The sequence below is a fragment of the Sorex araneus genome, chromosome 4, assembly GCF_027595985.1.
Source record: "Sorex araneus isolate mSorAra2 chromosome 4, mSorAra2.pri, whole genome shotgun sequence".
NCBI classification, from domain to species: Eukaryota; Metazoa; Chordata; class Mammalia; order Eulipotyphla; family Soricidae; genus Sorex; species Sorex araneus.
The window spans coordinates 161,470,322-161,496,175 of NC_073305.1; the positions used below are offsets into that span (position 1 = coordinate 161,470,322).

A 25,854-nucleotide genomic window follows, 5' to 3' on the forward strand; every position below is an offset into this window, starting at 1 on the left:
TAGGTTCATCTTTCTCACTATTCCTAATATATTAATAAGCAAACAAATTAATCCCCGAAAGTCCTGCTATGACATGGGATAAACTACAAATAGGTATACACATTCACACACACATAACAGATTATATATTCATTCTATGTTGATCAAAGTCCACCCTGCAAATCTTTTTTTAAAGTAAGAAATAAAATAACTGACCCAGAATCAGTCATCAAGCTCTTTGCTAGTTATCACACCAATTAATATAAAGGTATATCTGAGTTTCTTTCTTATACTGACTAAATTCCAAACTTAATCTAAAATTCTATAAATTTTAAATTTTACAAATTTAGGGGCTAGAGCAATAGCACAGCGGGTAGGGCATTTGCCTTGCACGCGGCCGGACCCGGGTTCAATTCCCAGCATCCCATTTGGTTCCCTGAGCACCACCAGGAGTAACTCCTGAGTGCAGAGCCAGGAGTAACTCCTGAGTATCGCCGGGTGTGACCCAAAAAGAAAAAAAAAATTTACAAATTTAAATTATAGTGTAATATATATATATAATTATGCAACAATTATGATACTGATGGTTTTAAATAAAACTAAGTCATATATATATAAGCAAAAAAAAATTAATGTGAACTGTGTGGTTATCTATTTCCATCTTAGTTCCATTTAAATTTTAAAATAAGTAGTAATATAAAGTCCTGAGCTACTAACAAGAAGCAAAAGCTTATTTTATTTTTACCTCATTTCATTTCCCCTATATTCAAATATTCACAGAAGAAGAGGGGAAATAAATTTTAACAAAGGGGAAGCCATTCATACATTTGATTTCCATAAAAAGTGTAACATCATAAAAAAAGGGGGAAGGAACACAATACTGAGTTTAAAAATTTTTAAAGGGGTGGGAAAAGTAGCTTAGCAAGTATAACACTTGCCTCACAAGTATGAGACCTTGGTTTTAATATCTGGCACCACACACACACACACACACACACACACACACACACACACACACACACACACTCAATAATACATAAAACCCAACAAACTAGAGGATTAAGATTGGAGCTCAGTAGTACAGTACATGCCTCACATGTTTGAGTCCCCGGATTTGATCCCCAACATCCACCAAGAAATGAATTAAAACTCGGAAGATCAATTAATATTACTCAGTTACTGTTACAAACAAATCTAAGCCTCTTTTAAAGTACTATCAAACCAAAGAAAATAAGTAAAAGCATACCTTTTGCTATCTTTCCCGTAGGTACTGCTCCTTCATTCTTGACCTTCAACTTCTGTGTATTATCTTGTTCCAGAACCACTGACAAGGCCTTCTGTACATCAAAGTTGTTCTTCAGGATTGCATCAATCAATGTGTCATCAGGCACAGCATCTCCAAGGATCTCTCTCAGGTGATCAAGGCAAGAATAAAGACGAGCTAGAATAAATAACAATAATTTAGTCTATCTTCAAAACCAGAAAAGAATTTGAAACTCTAGGAAGATGTTCAGTATTTCTTCCTCTGATAAACATTTTTATGACAAGGTTTCTATCTACACAGACCTATCTTTCCATTATCTAAGAAACATTAAAGAAATCAGATATCTTAATTTCACAAATATAATATCCTCTAAATAAAACTGATAATGTTGGGAGAGAAATACACATTTAATATGTATACATATATATTAGTATCAACTTTCAGTAAGTGAGGATGATTTTTTTTCAAGCATATGTGGGAGAGACAAGTATTTCTAACTTGTAAGTGAGATAAATAGTTCAGCTAATCACCAAGTATAATTCTTACATGTTGTAAAGTACTATTTTTAGCTTTCTTCAAGGCTAACTTTAGTTCTCCCCAAACAACTGAAGATCAAACTCAGGTACTCTGTAAGAATGGGCAAGATAGGTATAGGTAGTTTGTATAGGGATTAAGACACATACCTTACAGGAGAATGTGTCCAATTCAGTACCCAACACAACATGGCTCTCCAAGCATCGCCAGGTTATAGCCTTGGAGGTCCCTGAGCAATGCCAGGCGTGGCCCTGGAAGCCCCTCAGCACCAATGGAGTTCCTTTCAGTGGTTTATGCACCATGGGGCCAGAGCAACATCATATCCTCAAGCCTACCATCAACTTAGAATTGCCAGATGTGGCCCTTTACCCCCTAAGCACTGCTTAGGTGGACTGCTCTTCCCAAAATACCCCACTTCAAATTGGCAGAAAATCTAATACAGAAGTGTCACAAAGATGAGGATAAGGAGCATGAACATTCATTTTGCTAAAATGTTTGTTAGGTGTTACACTCATTTTTTGGTAATGAGTATAGCTGAAGTGGTTTGTTTATTGTCTAGGTGTAACTTTGTTTTGCAAATGTTTCTAAATGGAACGTTTATAGCAATTAATATAAAAACGGGGAAATTTAGGAGTCTGAGAACTGATCTTTGAATAAATCAGTAAAATAACATCTGCTTGCCAAATCAACAGTAAATGAATGGAGAGAAAGCAAAATAACTCAAGTAGAGTGGCAAAAGCAACAGATTCTTAAGAAAAAATAATTTTTAGTCAGTTCTGCAAATATCTTTGACTCCTGGCTAAAAAACTATAGAGGAGCTAATATATAAACTCCTCAGAAGTATTTATCTGTTAAAGGTCCAAGAGATAGTTTAGGTGCTTGCCTTGCATACTGTTGACCCTGGTTTGATTCCCAGCATCACAAACTGTACCTCAAAAACTACTAGGAGTGACCCTTGAGCATGAAGGAAAAAGTAATCCCTGGGTAAAGAACCAGAAGTGATCCCTGAGCACAGAATCAAGAGTAAGACCTGAGCTCAGCCAGGTATGACCCAAAAACCAAGAAAAGAAATTGAAAATATTTTATTAATATAATTTAAGGAAAGTGGTATGTTTACTTTGTGAAATGATAGAGTAGGAATAGAGGATAGAGTAGTACTTCTGTTACTATGCCTCGATTGAGAGGCATGAAGTTCAAAGTTATGTTTGAGAATAAAAATTAACCATTCCCAGCTGACTTATATAAGTAATTGGCATGATAACAATAGTATAATTATAGCTAAGTTTTACTAAATGCTCTTCAGGTACTATTCTAAATGCTGTTCAGGTATTAATGTATTTTAATCTTCACAACAACCTCAGGACTTGGGCCAGTTATTGTCTTCATTTTGCAAGGAAGGAAAATGAGACAGAAGTTCATTTGACTGAGGTTCCACCAGCTAGTTCACCTTTAGGACTTATGAAGTAGGACTGTCTAACTTAACACCACTATTTTTGGTTTAAATGCAGAAAACAACTATGTAATTTAAGAAACTTTTAGTAGAGACCCGATACTAGGCTAGTTTTATTGAGCATTCTGTTTTAGTTTCAGTAATTTCTATATTTTATTTATGTACTTGGAATCATTAGTTTCCAAAATGAAGATTATTAGTGTTAAATTTATATTGGACTCATTATCTAAATATTTGAGAAACTTTTTATTAGCTAAAATAATGTTCAAATACTTTTTGTTCAAAACAGTGAGAATATTATTCATATAAGCCTGTGAAATGCAATATAAACTGCATTCTGAGAATTGGTGTTTTTGAAAACACCAAAAGAGAATTTGAGAGAATTTGAAAACCCCAAGTTTTCTGTTTATCGTTGATTTTCAGTTCTCTTATCTTTACAAATTAGAATTTGCCTCAAAGATTTTGGCCGTAGAGTTTCTGCAGGAATTACAAAAGATATACAGGTGTCTGTCTATCGATAATAGTGTTATACCTAGCCGTTTTATTCAGTTTTGCTAAAGGACCACTCAAGCTATAGCTTTTCTGATACAACAAAATATTATTATGTTTAGAAATGTATTTGTAAAAAAAAGAAAAGAAAGAAAAGGAAGTCAAAATACAAATACTTCTGTTAAGATTTTTCAAAGAACAAAAACAAACTTAACACCAATATCATTACCATTTACAATGTCTATGTTGAAACTTAATTTACAGATGTTACAATGGGACTGATTTTTGTTTTGTTTTGAGGCTAAACCCCATGGAGCTCAGGGCTAACTCCTGGCTCTGCACTTAGGAATCACTCCTGGCAAGACACAGGGGGATCACATGGGATGACAGGTCAGCAACGTGCAAGGCAAATGCCCTACCCACTCATTAATACTTCTGGGTACTAAGCTATGGACCCCAGAGTTTAAAAGTATCATTTATGAATAATCCCTTGAAGTCACACATTATGTTAAAAAAAGAAGCTTCTTTCATAAAGTCATAAAGTCATTAAGGATGCATAATCTTATAAACAATAGTTTGGGGAGCAGAAAAAAGCAAATCACAAGTTTGACTCCTGAGGAAAATATTTAAAAAATAAGACAGTTCAAAGATTACAGTAACTAAACACAGCTATATAATTTTTCAAACAAATGTTAAATACACTCCCCACAGAATCACCATATCACTGTCATCCCTTTGCTCATCGATTTGCTCGAGCGGGCACCAGTAACGTCTCCATTGTGAGACTTGTTGCTGTTTTTGGCACATGGAATATGCCACGGGTAGCTTGCCAGGCTCTGCTGTGCGGGCGAGATACTCTTGGTAGCTTGCCGGGCTCTCCGAAAGGGGCGGACGAATCGAACCTGAGTCAGCTGCATGCAAGGCAAATGCCCTACCCACTGTGCTATCGCTCCAGCCCAGAAAAATTCATAGAAATGGAAAATAGATTGGTGAATTTGGAAGAGCAAAGAAGGCATGAGCAACAATAGCTTTAATGGATGGGTACAGGTTTCATTTAGGGATGATTAAAATGTTTTGGGACTAGATAGATGTGGTGCTTTCACAACACTGTGAATTTACCAAATGTCACTAGATTGTTCCCATCAAAATGGTTAATTATCAGGGATTGGAAAGAGTATGCAAGTAAGGCGTGTGCCTTGCATGCAGCCGACCTGGGTTTGGTCCCCGGCAAACCATATGTTCCCCCAAACCTGCCAGGAGTGATTCCTGAGTACAAAACCAGAAGTACGTCCTGAGCAGAGCCAGATATGGCCTAAGATACAAAACAAGAAAAGGAAATTCTGTGATGCAACAAAACCACTCCTGGGCATTTCTCTGACAAAAAAACAGTAGAGATATTTACACACCTGTTTGATCATAGCAGATCATGACGTTTTTTACCTGTTAGGAATTAGGCTAATTCCTAAATTAATTATTAATTAATTAACTAAAATTAATAATTAATTGTTGATTTAGGGATTAACCTAATAATAAATTAATCACTAATTTATTGTTATAATTAATTTATTATTATAAATTAATTAATTTAGGAATTAACCTAAATCCACGTATGACTGGCTAAAGAAGCAAGAGTATACTGACTCTGGAATACTATTCTGCCATTTTAAAAGATGAAATGTCATTCTGGACAAACTGGAATAGACCATGAGCTAAGTATAGAAGTGAAAGCCAATCATCACTATTTACTTATTTGGAGTATGCACTACTAATGAAAGTACACCACAAAAAATAACAAAATTGGCTTGCTCTTTAAGCCTGTGTACTCCCTTAAACATGTACCTCGCTTGCTTCTCTCTATGTTCTTTACTTGCCTTTTTCTACTCTGGAAAAGCCTGTGTTCTCTCTTGAACACCTATTTCTCCCTTTCTCTCCCCTCACATTGTTTCAAGTTTGAATTAAAACTAATTTGCTTCAGGGTCAGGACAATAGTACAGTGAGTCCACTCATTTGCCTTGTGTTCGTGTTTGGGCTTCTCCTCCTTTGGCTCCCTATCCCGGGCCTCTGTTGCGGAGTGGAAGGTGGTCCTGACCTCAGGGGAGCTGTGGTACTGCTTCAGCCGCTCCCTGGACTCTGACTTCAGAACGTTTTCAGAGTTCTTGCTGTTGAACTTTTTATAGTCAGGGGAACTGTTTTCCTTTAGCATCTTGCTTCTGGGTGATGAAGACAAGACTGGTGGTTCTGGCTGTACCTCCCACTTGCCTTTCTTCATTTTCTTTTTTTCCTTTATGTCTTTTTTGTGTTTTTTTTGTGGGTTTGTCATCTTCAGAGTCCTCAGCTGAACTGTTTGAAGGCGTGTGAGCCCCACAGCCTTTCTCCTGAAGCAATCTGGTCACATCATTTAATTCATCTGAGTCCTTAGGAGCCCAATAGTTAGACACATGATCCACTGGAATAGATCATCCTTTGATCTTGATGCCATTAAAATTGTCAACAGCCAGAATTGTGCTCTGATGGTCTTCACAGCCTCCTCCAACCCCCCTGCCTCACAGAATATATTAATAAAATGTAAGTTTTCCTTGAATATAACAAGTTATACCATGATTACTGAACACAATTATAGAAAATAAATTGGTACATTTGGGTATACTGATTACCAACCATTTTAAGAACCACTACTTATTATACCTTGATCAATTCCACTTAATTGATGGCTCAAAAGGGAATTGGAGGACTCTTTCATCTCTTCATAATCATATTCTTCTGAAGGCTTGTCACGTCGTGAATAAATAAACTGAGCAGCTAGAAAATAAAATAATTCAAGATGATAATTTATAATTTTCCACTTTTTCTACAAAAAAAATAAATCCATAAATTAAAGATTCAATTCACCACCACAATCACTTAACCTTACTTACTCTATAATGAAAACAAAATAAGGAAAAATACCAAAGCCTTGCTGAAATATCCCTACTATTCATTAGTCTCTCAAAATCACCTTCTTCCTTTATCTAATCTCTAAAACCATTCCAAGGAACCCAGTTTTCAAACACCACCTTCTGTGTTACTGCTAGGTATTAGCCCATGTTCCCTGAGATTTTTCTCTCCTTCGGTATAAATATCCCAAACTCTTATCAACTTGCTTATTTGCATAATTAAGACAATACTAAAACACAGACAAGGCTAGAAATTTTCTTCTTCTAAGAAGTGCTAATTTTCCCTGAATTCAAATAGGCCTCAACTTTTGAACAATATACATTATCAATTACAGGAGCTCTCATATCTTCTATTAATCTTGACTTTCAGACATTAGTCCTTGCTACTCTACAGCACTGGCAGTGACAATATGTAACAGTCACTGTCACTGTCATCCCGTTGCTCATCGATTTGTTCGAGCGGGCACCAGTAACGTCTCCCATTGTGAGACTTATTGTTACTGTTTTGGCATACCAATACGCCACGGGTAGCTTGCCAGGCTCTGCCGATGTAACAGTAGCTCTACCTATTTCATTGGAAGGAAAAAAGATAAATACCAAACGTAAGCAAAGAAGACAAACCATGAATGCCTAAACTGACTCTGCCCAAACCTGATGCCCAGTGAATTCAATTTTTTTTTTTGCTTTCAACTATTTGCTTAGCATTTCCACATGTGACTTTTTTGTATGTTTTCAGAAAGGCAATTAATGGAAACTAAACTACATTCAAAATGTTATGTATAACACATATGATCCAAGCAGCCGCACATGTGCAGCCCCTTCGATGCTGAACACCCATGAGTCCAGAGGCCATCTAACTACTCTTGGCACCAGCAGCTTCTTGCAGAAATGCCTCCAGACTGTGAACTAAGCCACAGCCCCATGCCGCCCCAGGAGGGGAAAGGGTTTTCTCTCTCTGCTTTTCCTTTCTGGGGGTGCAGCATGGTGACCGCCATCTTATAAGGCCCACAAAACAGAGGTACTAGCTTGCAATGATGCAATTTTTGGCAGAAATTTCCCTGGACTTAGCTACTAAAATACAGAAATCTAAAACCACGCGGCCACAATAGTGGCCACGCGACCTCATATCTCTTCATTTTCAGCAAGAGAAAACAAATTATCAAATGCTGCCTTTTCGGCAGGTTTGATTTTAGGGGGGAAATTCCAAATAATAGTGAGTTTTATGTTGAAATATTGAATGTAATCAAAGTAAAGAGACAGTAAAGTGAAAATTATCAGGTACACTCGCGGGGGGTGGGAGGTATACTGGGGTTCTTGGTGCCCAATACTGCAGGGTGCGAGCATCGACACTCGCTCAGACCCTCCCAGGGCCCAACCTACTATCACCAGGAGTAGCCCCAGGACCCCAGGTACCACTTGGAAAGAACAATAAAGATGATTTCTAGTTTTGATAATACTCTCGAAGTTAATGGAAACACACAATTTTACATTTCCCTAGCTGCTATTTTAGTAGACAATTTTAAAGACTGTACGTTTTCTAAAAAAAAAAAAAATACATATTCTAAAAGAAAACATACATCATAAACGCACCGGTGTACATACAGTTCTTTTTTTTTTTTTGCTTTTTGGGTCACACCCAGCAATGCACAGGGGTTACTCCTGGCTTTGCACTCAGGAATTACTCCTGGCAGTGCTTGGGGGACCATATGGGATGCCGGGGATCAAACCCGGGTCGGCCCCGTGCAAGGCAAACGCCCTACCCGCTGTGCTATCGCTCCGACCCCTGTACATACAGTTCTAAGAACATACATATTGCACTGCACATGCATGCACATATACACATATAGGCATATGTTATATATGTGTGTATATAACTTTAGATATACACACCTATGTGTGTATATGTATCTTCCTGTTTTTCCTGCCTCCAGTGCAAGAATATAGTCTAGAATATATACTCATATTTTTCTAACATGACTTATTTTCATGATTAAAATCTCAAATAAGGAATTTCTTACAATCAAATGTACTCATAATTATGTAATACTTAGTATGACATCCTTTAAAAAATTATATACATGGCATCTTAGGTTTAAGTGGCACTACTATAACATGTAAACTGGACTGGCTCTTATAAATTATCTCAGTTTAGCTTTAAAAGTAACAACAATTTCTGGCTTTGATCCAGAGAATCAGAAATAAATTGCTCCACTCTCCACACGCTCCGGCTGAGCCTCACCCACGAGTGAATCCCCAGAAAACCAAGGTATGCGGGAATTTGTGACTCAGAACTCTGGGTTCAATGGGATGGTGATCGGGGATGCTCTGCCTGTCTCCCTCTGTCTCCAGCAACTCAGCAGTCACGCCCACAAACCACCTCTGGCTGGTCCCAGATAATCTATTCAACAGCCACCATCCAGATCACATGTCCTTCTCTCCCAGAAGGGAGCATAACATGACCTCCCCATAACCATGCCGCTGGACCCTGTGCCAGGCTGTCCAACTCAGCACATCCCGGAGGGGGGTGGGTGAGACTCCTCCCTGCCCCCAAAGGACCCAGCCCAGGCAGCTAAAAACCTCCAGAACTCAACCACCACCATGCTCACTGCCACTCTCCACACGAATGAACCTATTCTGGAACACTTCATACCACACACCCTACCCATACTCCAAGAGTACTGCACCACATTTGATGGGGTTCAAAGTAGGACGCAATCAATCCTAGAGCGAATTTTTTTTTTTACAGATAAACAGATATATATGCACACAAACCTCAACCTTTAACAACATGTTACTGATCTCTTATAGAAGCGCTTAAAGACCCCTTGGTGAAATACAGCAATCTTCGTACTCTTTCCTCTAAGGAAACTTTTTCTGAAGCATTTTCAATGGTTTTTTATAACAATACAAAATATATTATTTCAATTCTGCTTTGGGACAGGGGTTGGGGTTCGGGATGAAAATAATTGAAATATGGTGGTGGGAAGGTATAATGGTGGTGGGATTGGTGTTTGAATATTAAATGTAATCAAATATTGTGAATTACTTAATAAATTTAAAATTTTGATGAAAGAAAATTAAATAAATCACAAAACAAATTAATAAGTTGCAGAGATTCTTCCCAAAACCTGTGCCAAACTGAGTGATCTGGAACACCCTGGAGAGGAGCAGGTGAGCCCACCACCCGCACAAACAGAGCCCTGGCAACCAAAAATGTCCACACTCCGCAGTACTGCCATGCTTTCGGCCAGATTCCACTGCTCAGACCAAGCCTCATCCAGAAATGGTTCTGTTGAAAAACTCAGGTATGTGGGTTTTGTGACTGAAATCTCCAGGTTCTCATGAAGTTGGGGATGGGAAACCCACACCAATTTCCCTGTTCTTTAGGAAGCCTGGCAGTCACATCCATGAACTGCTTTTGGTGCCAAATAAGCTCATTAACCAACAGGCTTTAAAGTCCGGGGCACCCCAAATCACCATCCAGTTAAAAATTTAACTCCAATTGTTATCACCCCATTCAAAATTTTTAAATTCTGGAGTGTATGGCCGCATTTGTGGACACAGGACACCTCAAAGTTTACGCCACTGATGAACCAGGAGTAGCACACCACATTGGATGGGATGTAAAGTAGAAGGCAACCAATCTCTTATAAAAAAATACGAGCACACAAGGCTTAACCTGTAACAACATGTAAATAATCCCTTCTACAAGGGTTTAATGGCTTCATGGTCAGATACAACAATATTCGCACATTTTCTTCTAAAGAAATAATTTTTTATCACTTTTAGGGAATTATAACAAGCAATATAAAATTTTGCTTGCTACAGGGGCAGGCTTGAAAGATGGTTGGGAAAAGTAGAAATAATGATGGTGGGAAGATGAATTGGTGGTGGGACATGTTGGAATACTGTACTAAATCATGAGCAATTTTATAAAAAAATAAATGAAAGTAACAAATAGATCTTCCCCAACTTCCTCTCCTTGCTGTGGACTATAAGGGATTAAAACGTAAGACAAATAAAGGAATTAAGAGAGGCAAGAAATGAGATATTACCCTCACAACTTTTACTCTGGAAACATGGTAAGGAAGAGGAAGTTCTTCGTGTTCAGACTTCTACTCCACCTCCCTGGAGCTCCAACCTGTCAATGACCTATGACTCCCCCCTCTGATATAAAAGCAAATCCAACTCAGAAATCTATATATACTATATCCAGTGCTGGGCTGGATGTTCCAAATGATGGGGATCAGGAAGGTGAAAAAGTTCCCTGTGGAAAGTGGGGGTAGAGGTAACAAGTACTGGTCCTTTGAAATGAGAGTTCATAAGGCAAACAAAAAGAAAAAAACAACAGAGAGAAAAATGGTATAATTTCACCTACTTAAAAAATGTAAGTCACAAACTCATGGAAATACTGTCTAAAAAATTAAACGCTCAACATATCTTAAATTTAAGGCATCTCACCTGACTTCTGAAACTACCTGAAACTATTTTTAGGTAGAGTCTCTTGCCCCCACGCCTGGCTGTCTTCACCGGGGCCCCTCGGAGGGGGTGGGTTGAGTTTCCTTCCCCACCCCAAGTAGAGTCCCCGCAGCCAATGACCTCCAGAACCCAGCCACAGTCATGCTCAAGGCCCCTCTCCACATGTTCAGACGAGCCTCACACATGAAGGAACCAGCAGAGGAACCCAGGTGTGTGGGACCAGGGTCTGAGATCTTCAAGCCTGCTCAGATAGGGACTGGGCCTCCTCCACCCAGATCCCCCATTTTCAGGTAGCTAGGCGGTCACACCCAGAAAATGCCCCCTCACCTCATGTAATCCCATCAATGACCAACATCCACAGACTATAAAAACAAGCTCCCAGAAGCATCTTATAGCCTAGTTCTCCCTCTCGGAGAACCTGGCAAGGTACCGAGTTTCCTGACCACATGAGAGTGCCTGGCAAACTTCCCGTGGCCTATTCATATGCCAAAATTAGTAACAATGATGGGTCTCATTCCCCTGACCCTGAAAGAGCCTGCAATGCGACACCGTTGGGAAGGACAAGTAAAGAGAGGCTTCTAAAATCTCAGGGCTAGGACAAATGGAGACATTACTGAGACCACTCGAGAAAAATCAAAGATCAACGGGATGATGATGATGATGATGATGATGATGGTGATGAAGGCATCTCACCTTCTGAAACTACCTAAAACTATTTTTCTCAACAACTTAAGCAAAAATCATCTGAACAGCTCATTAAAGACAACTTTCTAGATTTTGTCTTCTGGAAATCCTCAGTGATGATGAACTTTTGAATAGGGGAAATCTGTACTTTAAAAGTAACCTCAGGGCTGAAGAGACCACACAGCTGGTAAAAACGCTTGACTTGCATTACTTGACTTGCATTCAATCTACCGAGGTTCAATTCTTGGTGCCACATGCCACATATTGTCTCCACAGCACCTCCAGGAACGAACCCTGAGTGCACAGTGATGAGCGTAAGACCTGAGCACTGCAGGTGTGGCCCCCAAAGCAAAAACTAAATAGAATTACCCCCAAACAATTGGTATCATGTGAGAAGTTAGGAAACACTGACCTACTCGTCTCTCCTTTTTATTTTACTTTTTTAAACAAGGGCCACTCCTGGGGCAGTGAAGCAATGTCATGCTGCTCTAGGACGGCAAGGTTGCAGGTACCAGGACTAGAAATGGTGGTGCTTTAGAGACCATGTGGTACCAGGGATGAAATTGGGGGTCAGAACCTCATCTCTGTAAGATCCTCTCCTTACATCTTTCCCACCTCTAACCCACTGTCTTGTGCCATGTCTCTTTTCTAAAGGACTAGCTCCCCCGTTAAAAGTCTTTAATATTCTATTATACACCTAAAATTGAAACTGCCTCCTACCACTTAGTTTTTTCCTTTCCTAATTCTCTTTCCCATTGAAAATGGATGAATGAATCCTGAGTCATCTCAAGCAAGCCTCATTCAAAGGTCACTGCCCAAGCACTGTCATCTCATCCATCTAAGGAGGCCTCTCTATCTCCCAAACTGACCGGTCCCAAGCCCACTTCCATGCAGAAGCTGGTCTAGGATCCCTTCACTCAGGATCACTTCTTTGCCCACTACTGTGACATGTTGTCTGAATCAGACTTTCAATAAGCTGCATTATACCAAACTAGTTTATATATTTATTATTATTACATGGTTCTTTCTTACACAGCAATTGATGCTCCATAAAAGTTCTGTGTTAGAATGGACTGAATGAGAATAATTTCTGATGAAGAAATCAAACAAGTTCATTAGACTGAGGAGGCACTAAGCCTTGGTAAGCAAAGGAAGGCCTAAACCTGAGTAATTGCTGTAAATGCTGTAGGATTAAGAACCATCACCAATCACAAAACGCCAACAAAGCTTTCCCAAATAATGAGACTGCTGAGCTGTATCCATCAAACAATTTCCTTGCTTTGATTCCAAGTCTTCTCTACCAAACCTGGCTTCTAGTCCCTGTGGGTGGAACACTCCAGCCAGTCACTTCCAGTTTGGGCCTGCATGTTTCAAAGTGATGTCTGCTCAAATAAACTTTAAACTTTGAATCACTGTCACTGTCATCCCATTGCTCATCGATTTGTTCAAGCGGGCACCAGTAACGTCTCCCATTGAGAGACTTATTGTTACTGTTTTTGGCATATCCAATACGCACGGGTAGCTTGCCAGGCTCTGCCACGCGGGCTCGATACTCTCAGTAGCTTGCCAGGCTCTCCGAGAGGAGACTTTGAATATGCCTCCATTTATCTTGCAGTACTTTTAGTAACTGTTCAAGTGAAGTTTTATAATATTTGTAATACCTAGCTCCTAGATATGTGTTCAAAAGTCATATCAAAATCAACTGTTCTAAATGGGGAGAGGGGACCCTATTATTCAAAAAATTCAAAAATCACCCTTTGTTTTTGTGGTTTGGGGGCCACATCCAGTAGGAACTTGGGAACCACTAGTGAGCAGTTCAAAGGGAAAGTACCTTCCCTAAGCCCTTGTATAGTGTCAGCTCATTACCCAAGATTCTGGACCCAGGAAAACTTAAATGGATTAACCTGCAATATTAAGATGTCTCTTGGTGGTTCCACTCTGAAGAGTTCCATCCTTATGCGATCCATATTCAACCAAGTTACAAATTTGATACACCTCAATTTCTAGACTTGGCTGCATCCATTTCAAGATCCTATGCCACTAAGCCCTTGTATAGTGTCAGCTCATTACCCAAGATTCTGGACCCAGAAAAACTTAAATAGATTAACCTGCAATATTAAGATGTCTCTTGGTGGTTCCACTCTGAAGAGTTCCATCCTTATGCGATCCATATCCAACCAAGTTGCAAATTCGATACACCTCAATTTCTAGACTTGGCTGCATTCATTTCAAGATCCTATGCCACCAACCCCTTAAATGACTGAATCTCCCAGCCAGCACAATCAGGAGTTGGTGAGACTGATGAGATTAGTAAAACAGGCTGTGCTCATTCTGGACTCCGGGAGTGGAGCCAAAAATTACTTTTAAGCCTCAAGAAAGCTAATAGTATAGAACCCACACCTGCAGAACACTGCCCTGAAATAGCATCTCTAATTTAGGGGGATCATCTCTGAACTAATCTATTAACATCCAATTCTGTACCACCTTCAATTCAATCTGTGCCAAGTAGAAGAGATTTTGGAAAAACTCTAATGATCTAATTTTCAAAGATCACACACATATCACCAACTCAGTTTCAGGAACATGCTATCTTTTCTAGTGCACTTGGAATATGAGCAATGGATGAAGTTAGTCCCACCAGACAACGCTTCATCACCACATCAAATGAGGGGGGAACTGCAGAAGCCCAAAAGAACTAACCTATAAATATTGACACTCTACAAACCGCTGGTGCCTGGGAGCTGGGAGATTCCTTGGAAGAAATCAAATTACCTTGGGGATGGAGCGATAATACAGCAGGTAGGGCGTTTGCCTTGCATGAGGCCAACCCAGGTTCGATTCCCAGGATCCCATATGGTCCCCTGAGCACCGCCAGGAGTAATTCCTGAGTGCAGAGCCAGGAGTAACCCCTGTGCATTGCCAGGTGTGACCCAAAAAGCAAAAAAAAAAAAAAAAAAAACCTATCTATTTACCACAAATGTGATCTTTGGACCTTTGGAATCCCTAAATAAGAACTTTCAAGAAATACTATCATTGTCTCTCAGCAATAACCTGCCCTTCTTCACTCTGTTTGGTGATGAGAGTGTTAAGGATCTGCAAAGCTGCCTATCACTGACAGCTGGCTTCCCTTCCCAGAGATGCTCAGGGGGAACTGGAAGGTCGTAAAGGAAGGCACATGCTGCTTTCCTTTTTGCTCTCAGTGCAGTCTAGTCAGCCCAGCAACACCGCATATTGTTCCAGCACATGATTCCCACAACAGCAATTGTTACCAGCCAGCATTTTTCCCAAAGCCCCAGAACCAGCTTCAATGTACCCCTCTTCCAGACACCATCATCTGACCAGGATTCCCTTTTTACAAGGAATTAGCTGGCCAGGATTCCCTTTTTACAAGGCTGAATTCAACTTCAAAGGGTCCCTTCTGAGATCCCAGCACCAGACATGCAGCCCCCCCGCCCCTTGCAGGTCTGAGTCTCAGTTTCCTCTCTGAACTTCAGAGACAAAGCAACAAAGCAACTCACAGTCTCAGTCCCAGTTCCAGGCAGGCCCTCTCCAGGCTTCTGAAGACTGGCTCCAACCTTGCACGTTCATTACTTAAGAACTAGGAATTACAAAACCTTCCTGAAATGACTCCCTCCGAAAAACACTGCCCTTTCAGTATTTTTTTTTAATTTTTTTAAATTTTTTATTGTGGAAAGTTACAAAGTTACAAAGTTTTCAGGTTTAAATCTCACTTATACAATGCTCGAATACCAATCCCTTCACCAACCAGTGCTCATATTCCACCACCAAGAATCCCAGTATAGCTCCACCCCGCCCCCTCACACCCCAAACACCCCCACGCCCCTAGCCCCCCCACCCTAAGCCCCCCCCCGCCTGTGTAACTAATAAATTTCACTTTACTTTCACTTTAATTGCATACAATATTTCAACAAAACTCACTATTATTGTTTGGAGAGTCTCTCCCCTAAAGTCAGACCTGCTGAAAAGGAAGCATTAGGTAATTTGTTTTCCATTGCTGAGGATGAAGAAGTATGAGGTCGAGTGACCACACTTAGCGGCCTCTCAGTTTTGGGTTTCTGTAATTTAGTATTTTAGTAACTAAGTCCAGAGAGATATCTGCCTTTCAGTATTTTTTTTTCTCCTTCTCTTACTGTCTAGTTAACAACTTTTAACAGTAAATTCTCTCTGGTAAAATATCTAGTATAATTTGTATCTCTGAACAGGACCTTGATATGTAAGTGTAGCATTAAAAGAAAGGAAAGGTCATAATTAGATAAGAATTAACGTAAAAAGTACAAATAAAGAATTAAGACATTCCAGAGTTGAATATATGAGAATTATGAGTATGAGAATAGGAAAAAATACAATATAAGAATGAGAATAGGAAAAAATATGATAGTAAGTATAGAGCTGCTAAGACAACTTCAATAATACCTATGCCTTTATAAGAAAAGAAAATACTAGAAAGTTAAACAGGATATACACTGTCTTCAGAGACTACCTGGGGTAGATTAATGCTAGAACCAGTTTATGGGACAACTCAGACCATGATATTAAAAACAGGGCAGACTTGGATGAAAATGTTAATTACATAAAACACTTAACCTTGTAGGAAAATAAGTTTTATGAAGTACATTTATATTGTAACTGACTGCATTTAATTACACCCCCCTTTTCTGGCATAGTAAAATTTAGCAGACCATTTAAACCAATTATTTATGAAGTAGGCTAAAATTTGAAAAAAAATCTTGTTAGAGGAACAAAAGATCTGGATCAAAGACTTAGGTTTTTGCTGGAAAGAATCTATGAGTGTTTTCTTTATATAATGGCAAAGAAGAAATCTCTTGGCAGATGAGACAAAAGGTAGCTATGATGTGGCATCACATAGGAATTTGAACTCTGACTCATTCCTGGGCACCATCAGAAGTCTGAACTACACACATCTGTTTACTTACCAAACTGTAACAGCAGCTAAGTTAAAGGAATATGTAAGTCTATGTATAAGCTTTTAATGTCTCTAATACTCAAAAGATTGCTAAATATAGAATTATCTGTAATCTATCTTTATAAGTTTTAGGCTTTTAATATAAATTAACATTTCTGAAATTAAATGCATTTTGTAAATACTGGGAAAATGAGTTTCCCCAATCAAACCTTTAAATTCTATTCTTTGGCAAAGAAATTATTTTATACACCATTAAAAGTTAATGTGCAATTATTTTAATTGTTGCATAATGTTAGTCTTATGAAGCACAATAGTCCTTGAATGACAAGAATGCTTACATTTTTATATATATCCAAGTAATTAAAAACAAATAATTTTTTAAAGTTCACCTGTTGATGGCGAAATACAATAATCATCCTCTACAGACTGGCCATAGAGATCATCATCTTCAAAATCTAAAATAAAAACATAAGAGAAATTTATTTACAAGTTCCTTTTACATTTTTGGGTTTTGCAGGGGGCAGGGGTGCTGGTTTTGTTTTTTGGTGGGGTGGTGCCACAACAGTGCTCAGGGTATACACCTGGTACTTAGGGATCACTCATGGAGGTGCTCAGAGCTCGAAGACCATATGTGGTGCATAAACTGAACCAGGACAAGTCATATTCAAGGCTAGCCCTGTATCCCTGTACTATTGTACTATCTCTCCGGACTCTCTTTTTATATATATATATATATATTTTTTTTTGCTTTTTGGGTCGCGCCCAGCGATGCACAGGGGTCACTCCTGGCTCATGCACTCAGGAATTACCCCTGGTGGTGCTCAGGGGACCATATGGGATGCTGGGATTTGAACCCGGATTGGCTGCGTGCAAGGCAAATGCCCTGCCCGCTGTGCTATCGCTCCAGCCCCTCTTTTTATATTCTTACAGACAAAAAAGCATATGAATTGTCAAAACAAATTAAAGCATACATTAAAATATTTTAAATCTTGAAATGACTCAATTTGCCAAAACAAATTAAAGTTTGCATTAAAACTTTTAAAAACTTGGTCTAACTCAACTCCTTCGAAAACTTTGAAAAAAAATTTTTCTTCCATTTTTCTATTTTGAATGGAGGCATAACATGTATTTGTTTCTGATATATAGCATAATGATTCCATTACTTAAAAACTTTTATTCACAAAGCAAACACTTTCTGACTTTCTATAATTACAAAGACACACACAGTTGTTCAATTTTAAAACTAAATAAGTTTTGAGCCAGGAAGAAAGCTCAAAGGACTAAAGCACATGCCTCACAGGCCCTGAGTTCAGTCTATGGTACTTCAATCCCCAAGCACACTTGGTGAGAGCCCAGTGGTCCTCAAGCACAACAAGGTGACCTTGGGGACTCGAGCACCTCTTGGCCCAAATAGCATCTCAACATCAGGCTTATGTACTGTACCATCCAACCTCACTGGTCCTGAAGGTAGCCTTGGGCCCCCTGAGCATTACTTGGGAGGCCCCTTCCCCACAACACCCCCCTCCCCCATGAATAAACTGCACTGTAGCACCATTATCCTACTGTTCATCGGTTTTGCTCGAGCAGGCACCAGTAACGTCTCCATTGTGAGACTTGTTGTTACTGTTTTTGGCATACTGAATACGCCATGGGTAGCTTGCCAGGCTCTGCCCTGCGGGCAAGATACTCTCTGTAGCTTGCCAGGCTCTCCGAGAGGGATGGAGGAATCGAACCCGGGTCAGCCGCGAGCAAGGCAAATGCCCTACCTGCTGTGCTATTGCTCCAGTCCTTGAATAAACTGCATGAGTTTTATTTTTTCCAAGTGTGCACCTCATATTAACACACACTTGAACTATCATTTTAATGTTGGTGAAAATCTGAAATAAGTCCTCAACCCACTTTTTCAGCATGCACCCCTCTATATTAAATTCCCCCCCTTAGAGTATATATAATCAGACCTTGAGAAAGCAGATTTTATTCATCTGACGTGAGGAAATCTCTAGAAAAAAACAGCTGATCATACTCACTCCACTTAGGTTAACTGACTTTTTTCCCCCCACTAACTAGAATGTGTTTTTAGCCTAGATTTTCCTAAATTTGTGTCTTTTTTCAACTTAAGGCTGCCACTGGAATGTCACATATTTGCAGAAGCCTTCCATGACCACTAATGGGCAAGCAGCAAGTCCTCGTGCCACTCTCTAGCACACTACTCCAATTCTCCTCAGAGCACTCTTCAGCATGCTCAACATCATTCTACTACATGAAGAGAAAAAAAGCAACTGGTCTCCGCTGGGACACTATCTGTATGGACTTTGCACAGTCTGCCCAGGACTTGCAGGGTTTTCTCCAGGCACTACAGGTTTGTCTCATATCCCCCAAATGTGAGCAGTAGTTTAACTGGTGTGTAGAAGCAATCCCTACAGGGATGCCAGAGTATGGGAATGCATGTGCATGCCCAACAGGAAGGCACCCTATTCTAGGGCTGCACTGGGATTACAGCTGCTCCTGTCTCCTGCATCCCTAAACAGCCGTGAGCCAGAAAATGACTGAAAGAATTAATACTTGGGGCCGGAGCGATAGCACAGCGGGTAGGGCGTTTTTGCCTTGCACGCGGCCGACCCGGGTTCGATCCCCGGCATCCCATATGGTCCCCCAAGCACTGCCAAGAGCAATTCCTGAGTGCAAAGCCAGGAGTAACCCCTGAGCATCGCTGGGTGTGACCCAAAAAGCAAAAAAAAAAAAAAAAAAAAAGAATTAATACTAATCATTGCTTAATAGTAAAAGCCCTTAGAGTTAAGTTTGTTGATATTTTGTGATTAAATATATATATATATATATATATATGGTTGGTATTTTATGGTTACTGTATCATTTTGTTTAATGTCAATATCCAAGAACCTATATATCAACTGTGAGGGTTTATGATACCTCAGAGTTTTATTCCATGAGTGGCAAAACTTATCTAGCCAGCCAATTACCTGATACATGTTTGGAACTACGTATTTTATCATAAATTGGTAAAATAACTTATAACTAAAACCCCACAAGAAATGAGTACATTTACATCAACGTACTTGGTGATTCATTCATTTGACAAATACTAACACTATGCAAACATCAATTAAGTTACAACAATGACAACTGCATTTCCGACTCTATGAATCAACACTCTACTAGGACACACTGCAAAGCCAAATGACAAGTATCTGGTGCGAGCAACATAGAAACATACTATGAACATATAACATATGAACAACTAATACAACTGAAAATAGAATTTAAGAACCTTGCGGATACAGAATTAATACAATCTGCAGGGGCAGTAGCTAGTTAGCTGGAACAACATGTTCAAAGACAAAATGTTTATGGCAAAGAAAAACTACACATATTATTGGTAATATGTGTAACACTCAATAATTACATGACAATTCTGAGTTAATAACACTTCATTAGGAAATAAATGAGAAGCTTTTCACAAAAAAAATCTAAATGCTGAAGAATTTTTTTTCTATGTCAATTTTTCAATGCAGAAATTGATCCTAAAAATACCACAATATACACAGAAAAAGTGAATCCTTCCCTGGAATTTTTGTAAACTAGCTCCTTTTCAACAAATAATGGAGCATTTACAGTAAAGTATCATGCCAGTCATTGACTTACACACAAAATAAGGTACAGATGGGGCCAAAAAGATAGTTCAAGTGACAGAGCACATGCCAAGCATGTGCAAGGCCCTGAGCTCAATTTCCCAGCACTGCACACAGCCACTTTGACGCCCCCCAATTCAGAACACTGCTAAGTGTGGTCTTGGTGGTCCCGAGCACCACCAGCCTGGTGAAACTCTGCCAGGAGTAGTCCTATAAAATAAACAAAGTATTGGATTGGCCTTTCTGGAACTATTAAACAAGTAGATGATGGAATCATGTTAAATACTGTATCACTGTATCACTGTCATCTGTTGCTCATCGATTTGCTCGAGCGGGCACCAGTAACGTCTCCATTGTGAGATTTGTTGTTACTGTTTTTGTCATATCGAATACACCACGGGTAGCTTGCCAGGCTCTGCTGTGAATCATGTTAAATACTATTCAAATGACAAAGGATGGAGTGAAAAGTCAAAAGAAGTATCAGGGGCTTGAGCGATAGCACAGTGGGTAGGGTGTTTGCCTTGCATGTGGCCGACCTGGGTTCAATTCCCAGCATCCCATGCGGTGACCCAAGCACCTCCAGGAGTAATCCCTGAGTGCAGAGTGAGGAGTAATCCCTGTGCATTGCCGAGGTGACCCAAAAGGCCAAAAAAAAAAAAAAAAGAAAAAGAACCACTAGGTCTTGTAGCACAAACTAAGAGGGTACTTAACAAATTTTTAAACAATATAGAGGGCTATCTTCCTACAGTATAGAACAGCTTGGTTATGATGTCATCATTTGTTCTAAAGAAATATGACAATCTTACCAGACTTCATATTACCAAAGAAACTCAACACTCAACTCCCTCAAGCCAAGCGCCTGTCCTTCAAGAATCCCTCTTCACCTGGAAATCCTACACAAACTCCCGAGCCATCCTGAATAAAGTGTTCACCTAGGCACCAGAGCACCTTCTATTTTTTATTTATTTATGTATTTATATATTTTGGTTTTGGGGCCACACACAGTGGTACTCAGATCTTAAACCTGGCTCAATGCCGAGGGAGCACTACTGGCAGGGCTCTAGGGACCATATGCCCACTGTGCTCTCTCTCTGGCTCCTTTTGAGTACTTTGTGTTTTTTAATTTGGTCTCTCTTTTTTATCTTAAAGCATCTTATGCTCTAATCTTGTAACCTATTCAGCTCCCTCAAATACCTGTCATTTTCCAGTGCTTAGAACTGTACTTAGGTACTCAACACAGAACAAACAATATTGGCTGAGAAAATAACAAATGCCTATTAAAACAATAAGCAGTAATTAAGCTTATTCAGGTCTTTTACATCATATTGTATTAGCAAGACCATCTTCATTTCTTATGAAAAATAGGTACATATGCAACAATTACATCCCTGAAATACTTGGAATAGCCTCCACTTTGAAGTGGACACTTGGAACCAAAAATGTGCCAGGCTTACTAGACCACTGTCACCAAGTGTAGCAGAGGGTATCAGCTGCTTTCCACTATGATTAGAGCACGATGATGTTCTAGAATAATCTGCTGGGTCTACCAGTAATTACCACCAACACACTAAAAGCATTGTATGTCCACATTATACAAAGCAATGTATCTCTACTTCTCTTCTGCACTATTCAGACTTGTTAATTTCAGTTTGTACGATGCTTGGCGACGCTAATTATTCACTGCCTGCAGATGCTGTGCTGGTCCTTTAAAAGTCCTGGAACATCACTGCATTTTTTTTTCTTTTAATTTTGCAAACATCATTTTAAAATAATTTTGTAAAGCCTTTTTTAAGCCTCCCTTCTTTTACTGATAATTTTTTTCTAACGTCCAAAGTACATCTATATTGAGCTATACTACTCAGGATCCTCTGATCAACTACAATCATTTCTACATCACATAACATGTGCCTTTTCGACTAACTCCCTAAGCTTCTGGTTTAACTTGAAGATCAGAAAATACGGGAACGGCAGCTCAACCCAGGTTCTGCACTAGAGCATGTGAGAACACAGACAAGATGTTTGGTCCCGTAAATTTAAACTCAGTTACAGCACAACAGCTGAACGTAAGCTTTAAGTTAGTCCCTGTTTCCACACACAAGCCAACTTCTCATGAGCACGTCTGGAAAGGCGGTCGAGGAAGAGAAGCCGGAGGCAGGGAAGGGAGTGCGCACCTGGTAGGAGACAATGGCAGGGAGACGTGACAGTGCTTACGTGCCCCGGGATCGCAGGTCCCAACCTGGCCAAACGTCCTTCCCATGTGACGCGGCCCAGCACCTCCCCCTCCCTCCAGAAGGCCAGCCCTAGGGTCTTTCGCTGGCACTCCGATGTCCGGATGATTTCTCCCACCCAGCGCCCTCGGAATCCCAGCCCTCCCGGGACGAGGAAATCCCCCCGTCCCAGGGGATGCCAAGCAGGTGGGATCCCAGCTGGAACAGCAAAAAGTGACGAATCAACACATCGTTTCCACCTACCTTCGTCGTAGTTATAGCCTCGGACATTCCGATGCCGTGCCATAGCGGTGGAGAGGGAGTCAGCCACAGTCCCTGACGAAACAACCCCTCAGATGTAGATAAGGCGCCAACCGCGGCCTGGATAACACTTGTGCGCCATCTTGGCTTCCGGCAGACTCTGCCCCGAGCGCCTGCGTACGCCCGACGTCTCTTCTGCGCACTGCGCGACGGCGACTCCTGAGGGTCAAAAATCTTCCGCCGCGGAGGTGGAGCGCGGGGAGGGAAAGGGAGGAACTGATGGCACACGCCTGCGCATGCGGGTAACATTGGGGCGTAGCCCCGCCCACAGGCTGACATGGGCGGAGTTTCAAGCAGACAGCGCCTGTTGCTTACAATTTTCGGATTTCCAGGAGTAGGCATCTAAATTGTTTTCCACATTTGGTGTTCGTAACCTAATTAAAAGTCTGCATGTGTGATAAATAAGGAGTGTGGGCAATGTATTGCCTGTTTTTTTTAATTGAATCACCACGAAATACAACTACAAAGTTTTCATGATTGAGATTCTGTCATAAAATGATTAAACACCTTGCCACTACTGGCAATCTACTCTCGGAGCCCAAACAATTAGCAGAAACACCACCTGCCCTTCTATGTTCATTGCAGCACTATTCACAATATCCAGAATCTTGAAACAACAAACAACCCGAGTTCCTGAGAGCAGAAGACTGGATAAAGAAACTGTGGTGCCTGTACACAATGGTCCTATAATTTATATTATGCTGTTATATCAGTCTATTCATTCCAATGTATTAATAAGAAAGAAAATTATTTTCTTTAGGCAAAGTAAAAAAAAAATAATAAAAAAAAATAAAATGATTAAACACCCATCCCTCCACCAATGTACGTTTTCCCATCACCAATGTCCCCAGTATTCCTCCCGGCACCTCCACCGGAGCCCACTTTCTGCCTCAACACCAGACAATTTCCTTCTTTCTACTTTTGACCTTGCTCGTTTTTTATTTGAAAGGATACATTAGGTACTTAATCAGTATTAAACTTGTATATATTTAGTACATGAATTAGTCCAGACCTCAGAAGAAAAAAAAAATTCTTTAAATGGATACATGGTTAAATTGAGACCATGGATATCATAACATTAGATTCACAAATCTGATTTTCGGTACAAGTTATACACTTTTCTGTTTGCTGACTTCTTTGGGCTCAATTTCTTCATCTGTAAAATGGATATTGTTGGAGGCAGATGGGGTGGGGGCTGGAAGTTAGAAGTACAGTTCTGGGGAATAATAAAAGTAAAGAAGATTCCCTAGCTCTGAAGTAGCTCAAGGGCATAAAGGTCACATCCCTTTGAAATAGAAATCCTGAGTTCTTTAAAGAGAAACTGAGGCATCAACCAGATGCAGAAATCCCAGGCCCCACCCAGAAAAGGAGTATTTATAGAGAAATCTGAGATTAGGAAGAGACCATCAACAGTACAGGGATGAGATTACAAGAAAGAATGTTTCAAGCCATTCCTGTGACAACACCCAGATTAACTTTTAGGAAAAGTAAACATTTGTAAGAAGTATATAAAAGCTCCTCCCAAAAGCCATTTGGGACTTTCTTTTCAAAACCCTTGTTCTCCCTGGAACTCTTGTCTCCTTCGCCTGTCTGTTTCTATGTTTGCTTGTTTCTTTCTTTCCTTTCTGGAAGTGTCTGTGTTCTCTCCCTCATTCCCCACTTTACTGAGCCCCCAGCAAGATATATGGAAAGATTACATCTTCTGTTTTGTGAAAAGTAGATGAAATGATGATGCTGAAATCAAAACTATTATAAAATAGGTCCTGCAAAGAAGAAAAAAAAATTCCCGAACACTTTGAGTGTCATACTGGGTCCTAAAATTGAATGTCATAGATTAAAGGAAAAGTATACACATCCAATTCCTCCACAATGGAAATTTTTACAAGAGATGAAGACAAATCATTTAAATAAGAAAATGATGTGTGGAATTGAAGATAAAAGAATTTGGATTATAGGTAGTAACTTGTGAAAAATTCACTAGGAAATCTATAGTTTTGAAGAGGCAAGCATTTCAAAACTTATGGAAGATAAAGGTCATTTCAATAAGTCTGTACTTATCTATATCAGCGTTCACCAGTGTCCACAACTCCAAAAATCCCACCCACCCCCCAGCCTGCCTCTGTTACAAGCACTTTCTCATCCACTTACACTTCAAAGCATTATACCTGTTCAATGCTGTCCCTATAAGGATATCAACAACATTTTTCAAAGAAATATGTCAAATACCCTAAGCACTCCTGAAATTCATAGGGAACAATAACTCCACCCCATGTCCACCCCTACCTCTCCAGTAACTGACAAAGAAATCCTCAGGAAAAATATGGTAGGCATCACTTCCCCAACTTCAAACTGTACTACAAAGTGGCAATAATTAAAACAGTGTAGTACCAGAATAAGGAAAGACCCTCTGCTCAATAGAAATGAGTTGAAAATACAGAGACAGATGTGCCAATTTATAGTCATATTCAATAAAGGAGCAAGAAATATGAAGAGGACCAACAAGAGCCTCTTCCATGAGTGCTGTTGGAAAAACTGGTTGGCCTCAGGCCAAAAAAAAAGAAAACAAAAAAAACCGCTCTCAAACCTCTTTTTAACACCATCCAAAAAAGTCAAATCAAAATTGATTAGAGACCTCAATATCAGACCTGAGTCCATGCAGTATGTAGAGGAAAATACAGGCAAAGCTCTTCTTGACATTGAAACCAGAAGAATCATTAGTATCACTAGCACTGTCATCCAATTGTTCATCGATTTGCTCGAGCAGGCACCAGTAACGTCTCCATAGTGAGATTTGTTGTTACTATTTTTGGAATATCGAATATTTCACAGATAGCTTGCCAGGCTCTGCCATGCAGGCAGGATACTCTTGGTAGCTTGCAGGGCTCTCTGAAAGGGACAGAGGAATCGAACCCAGGTCGGCCA

General features: G+C 39.9%; 1 protein-coding gene and 1 pseudogene across 2 annotated transcripts in view; both read right to left on the reverse strand.

Annotated features, from left to right (window-relative positions):
* HBS1L (HBS1 like translational GTPase) overlaps nt 1-23,052 on the reverse strand; it is a 99,073-nt gene extending 76,021 nt beyond the window's left edge. The window contains exons 1-4 of one of the 2 annotated variants that reach the window (XM_055135646.1): nt 22,876-23,044; nt 17,147-17,212; nt 6,402-6,515; nt 1,226-1,420 (exon numbers count right to left, since the gene is read on the reverse strand). In XM_055135646.1, the coding sequence (XP_054991621.1) occupies nt 1,226-1,420; nt 6,402-6,515; nt 17,147-17,212; nt 22,876-22,918 (418 nt within the window). In that variant the 5' untranslated portion in view covers nt 22,919-23,044. Of the gene's footprint in view, nt 1-1,225; nt 1,421-6,401; nt 6,516-17,146; nt 17,213-22,875 lie in introns of both variants that reach the window. The other variant, XM_004609014.2, reaches the window with a different exon arrangement.
* On the reverse strand, nt 5,542-6,377 carry LOC129404202 (RNA-binding motif protein, X-linked 2-like; annotated as a pseudogene).
* Nucleotides 23,053-25,854: the final 2,802 nt, after the last annotated feature.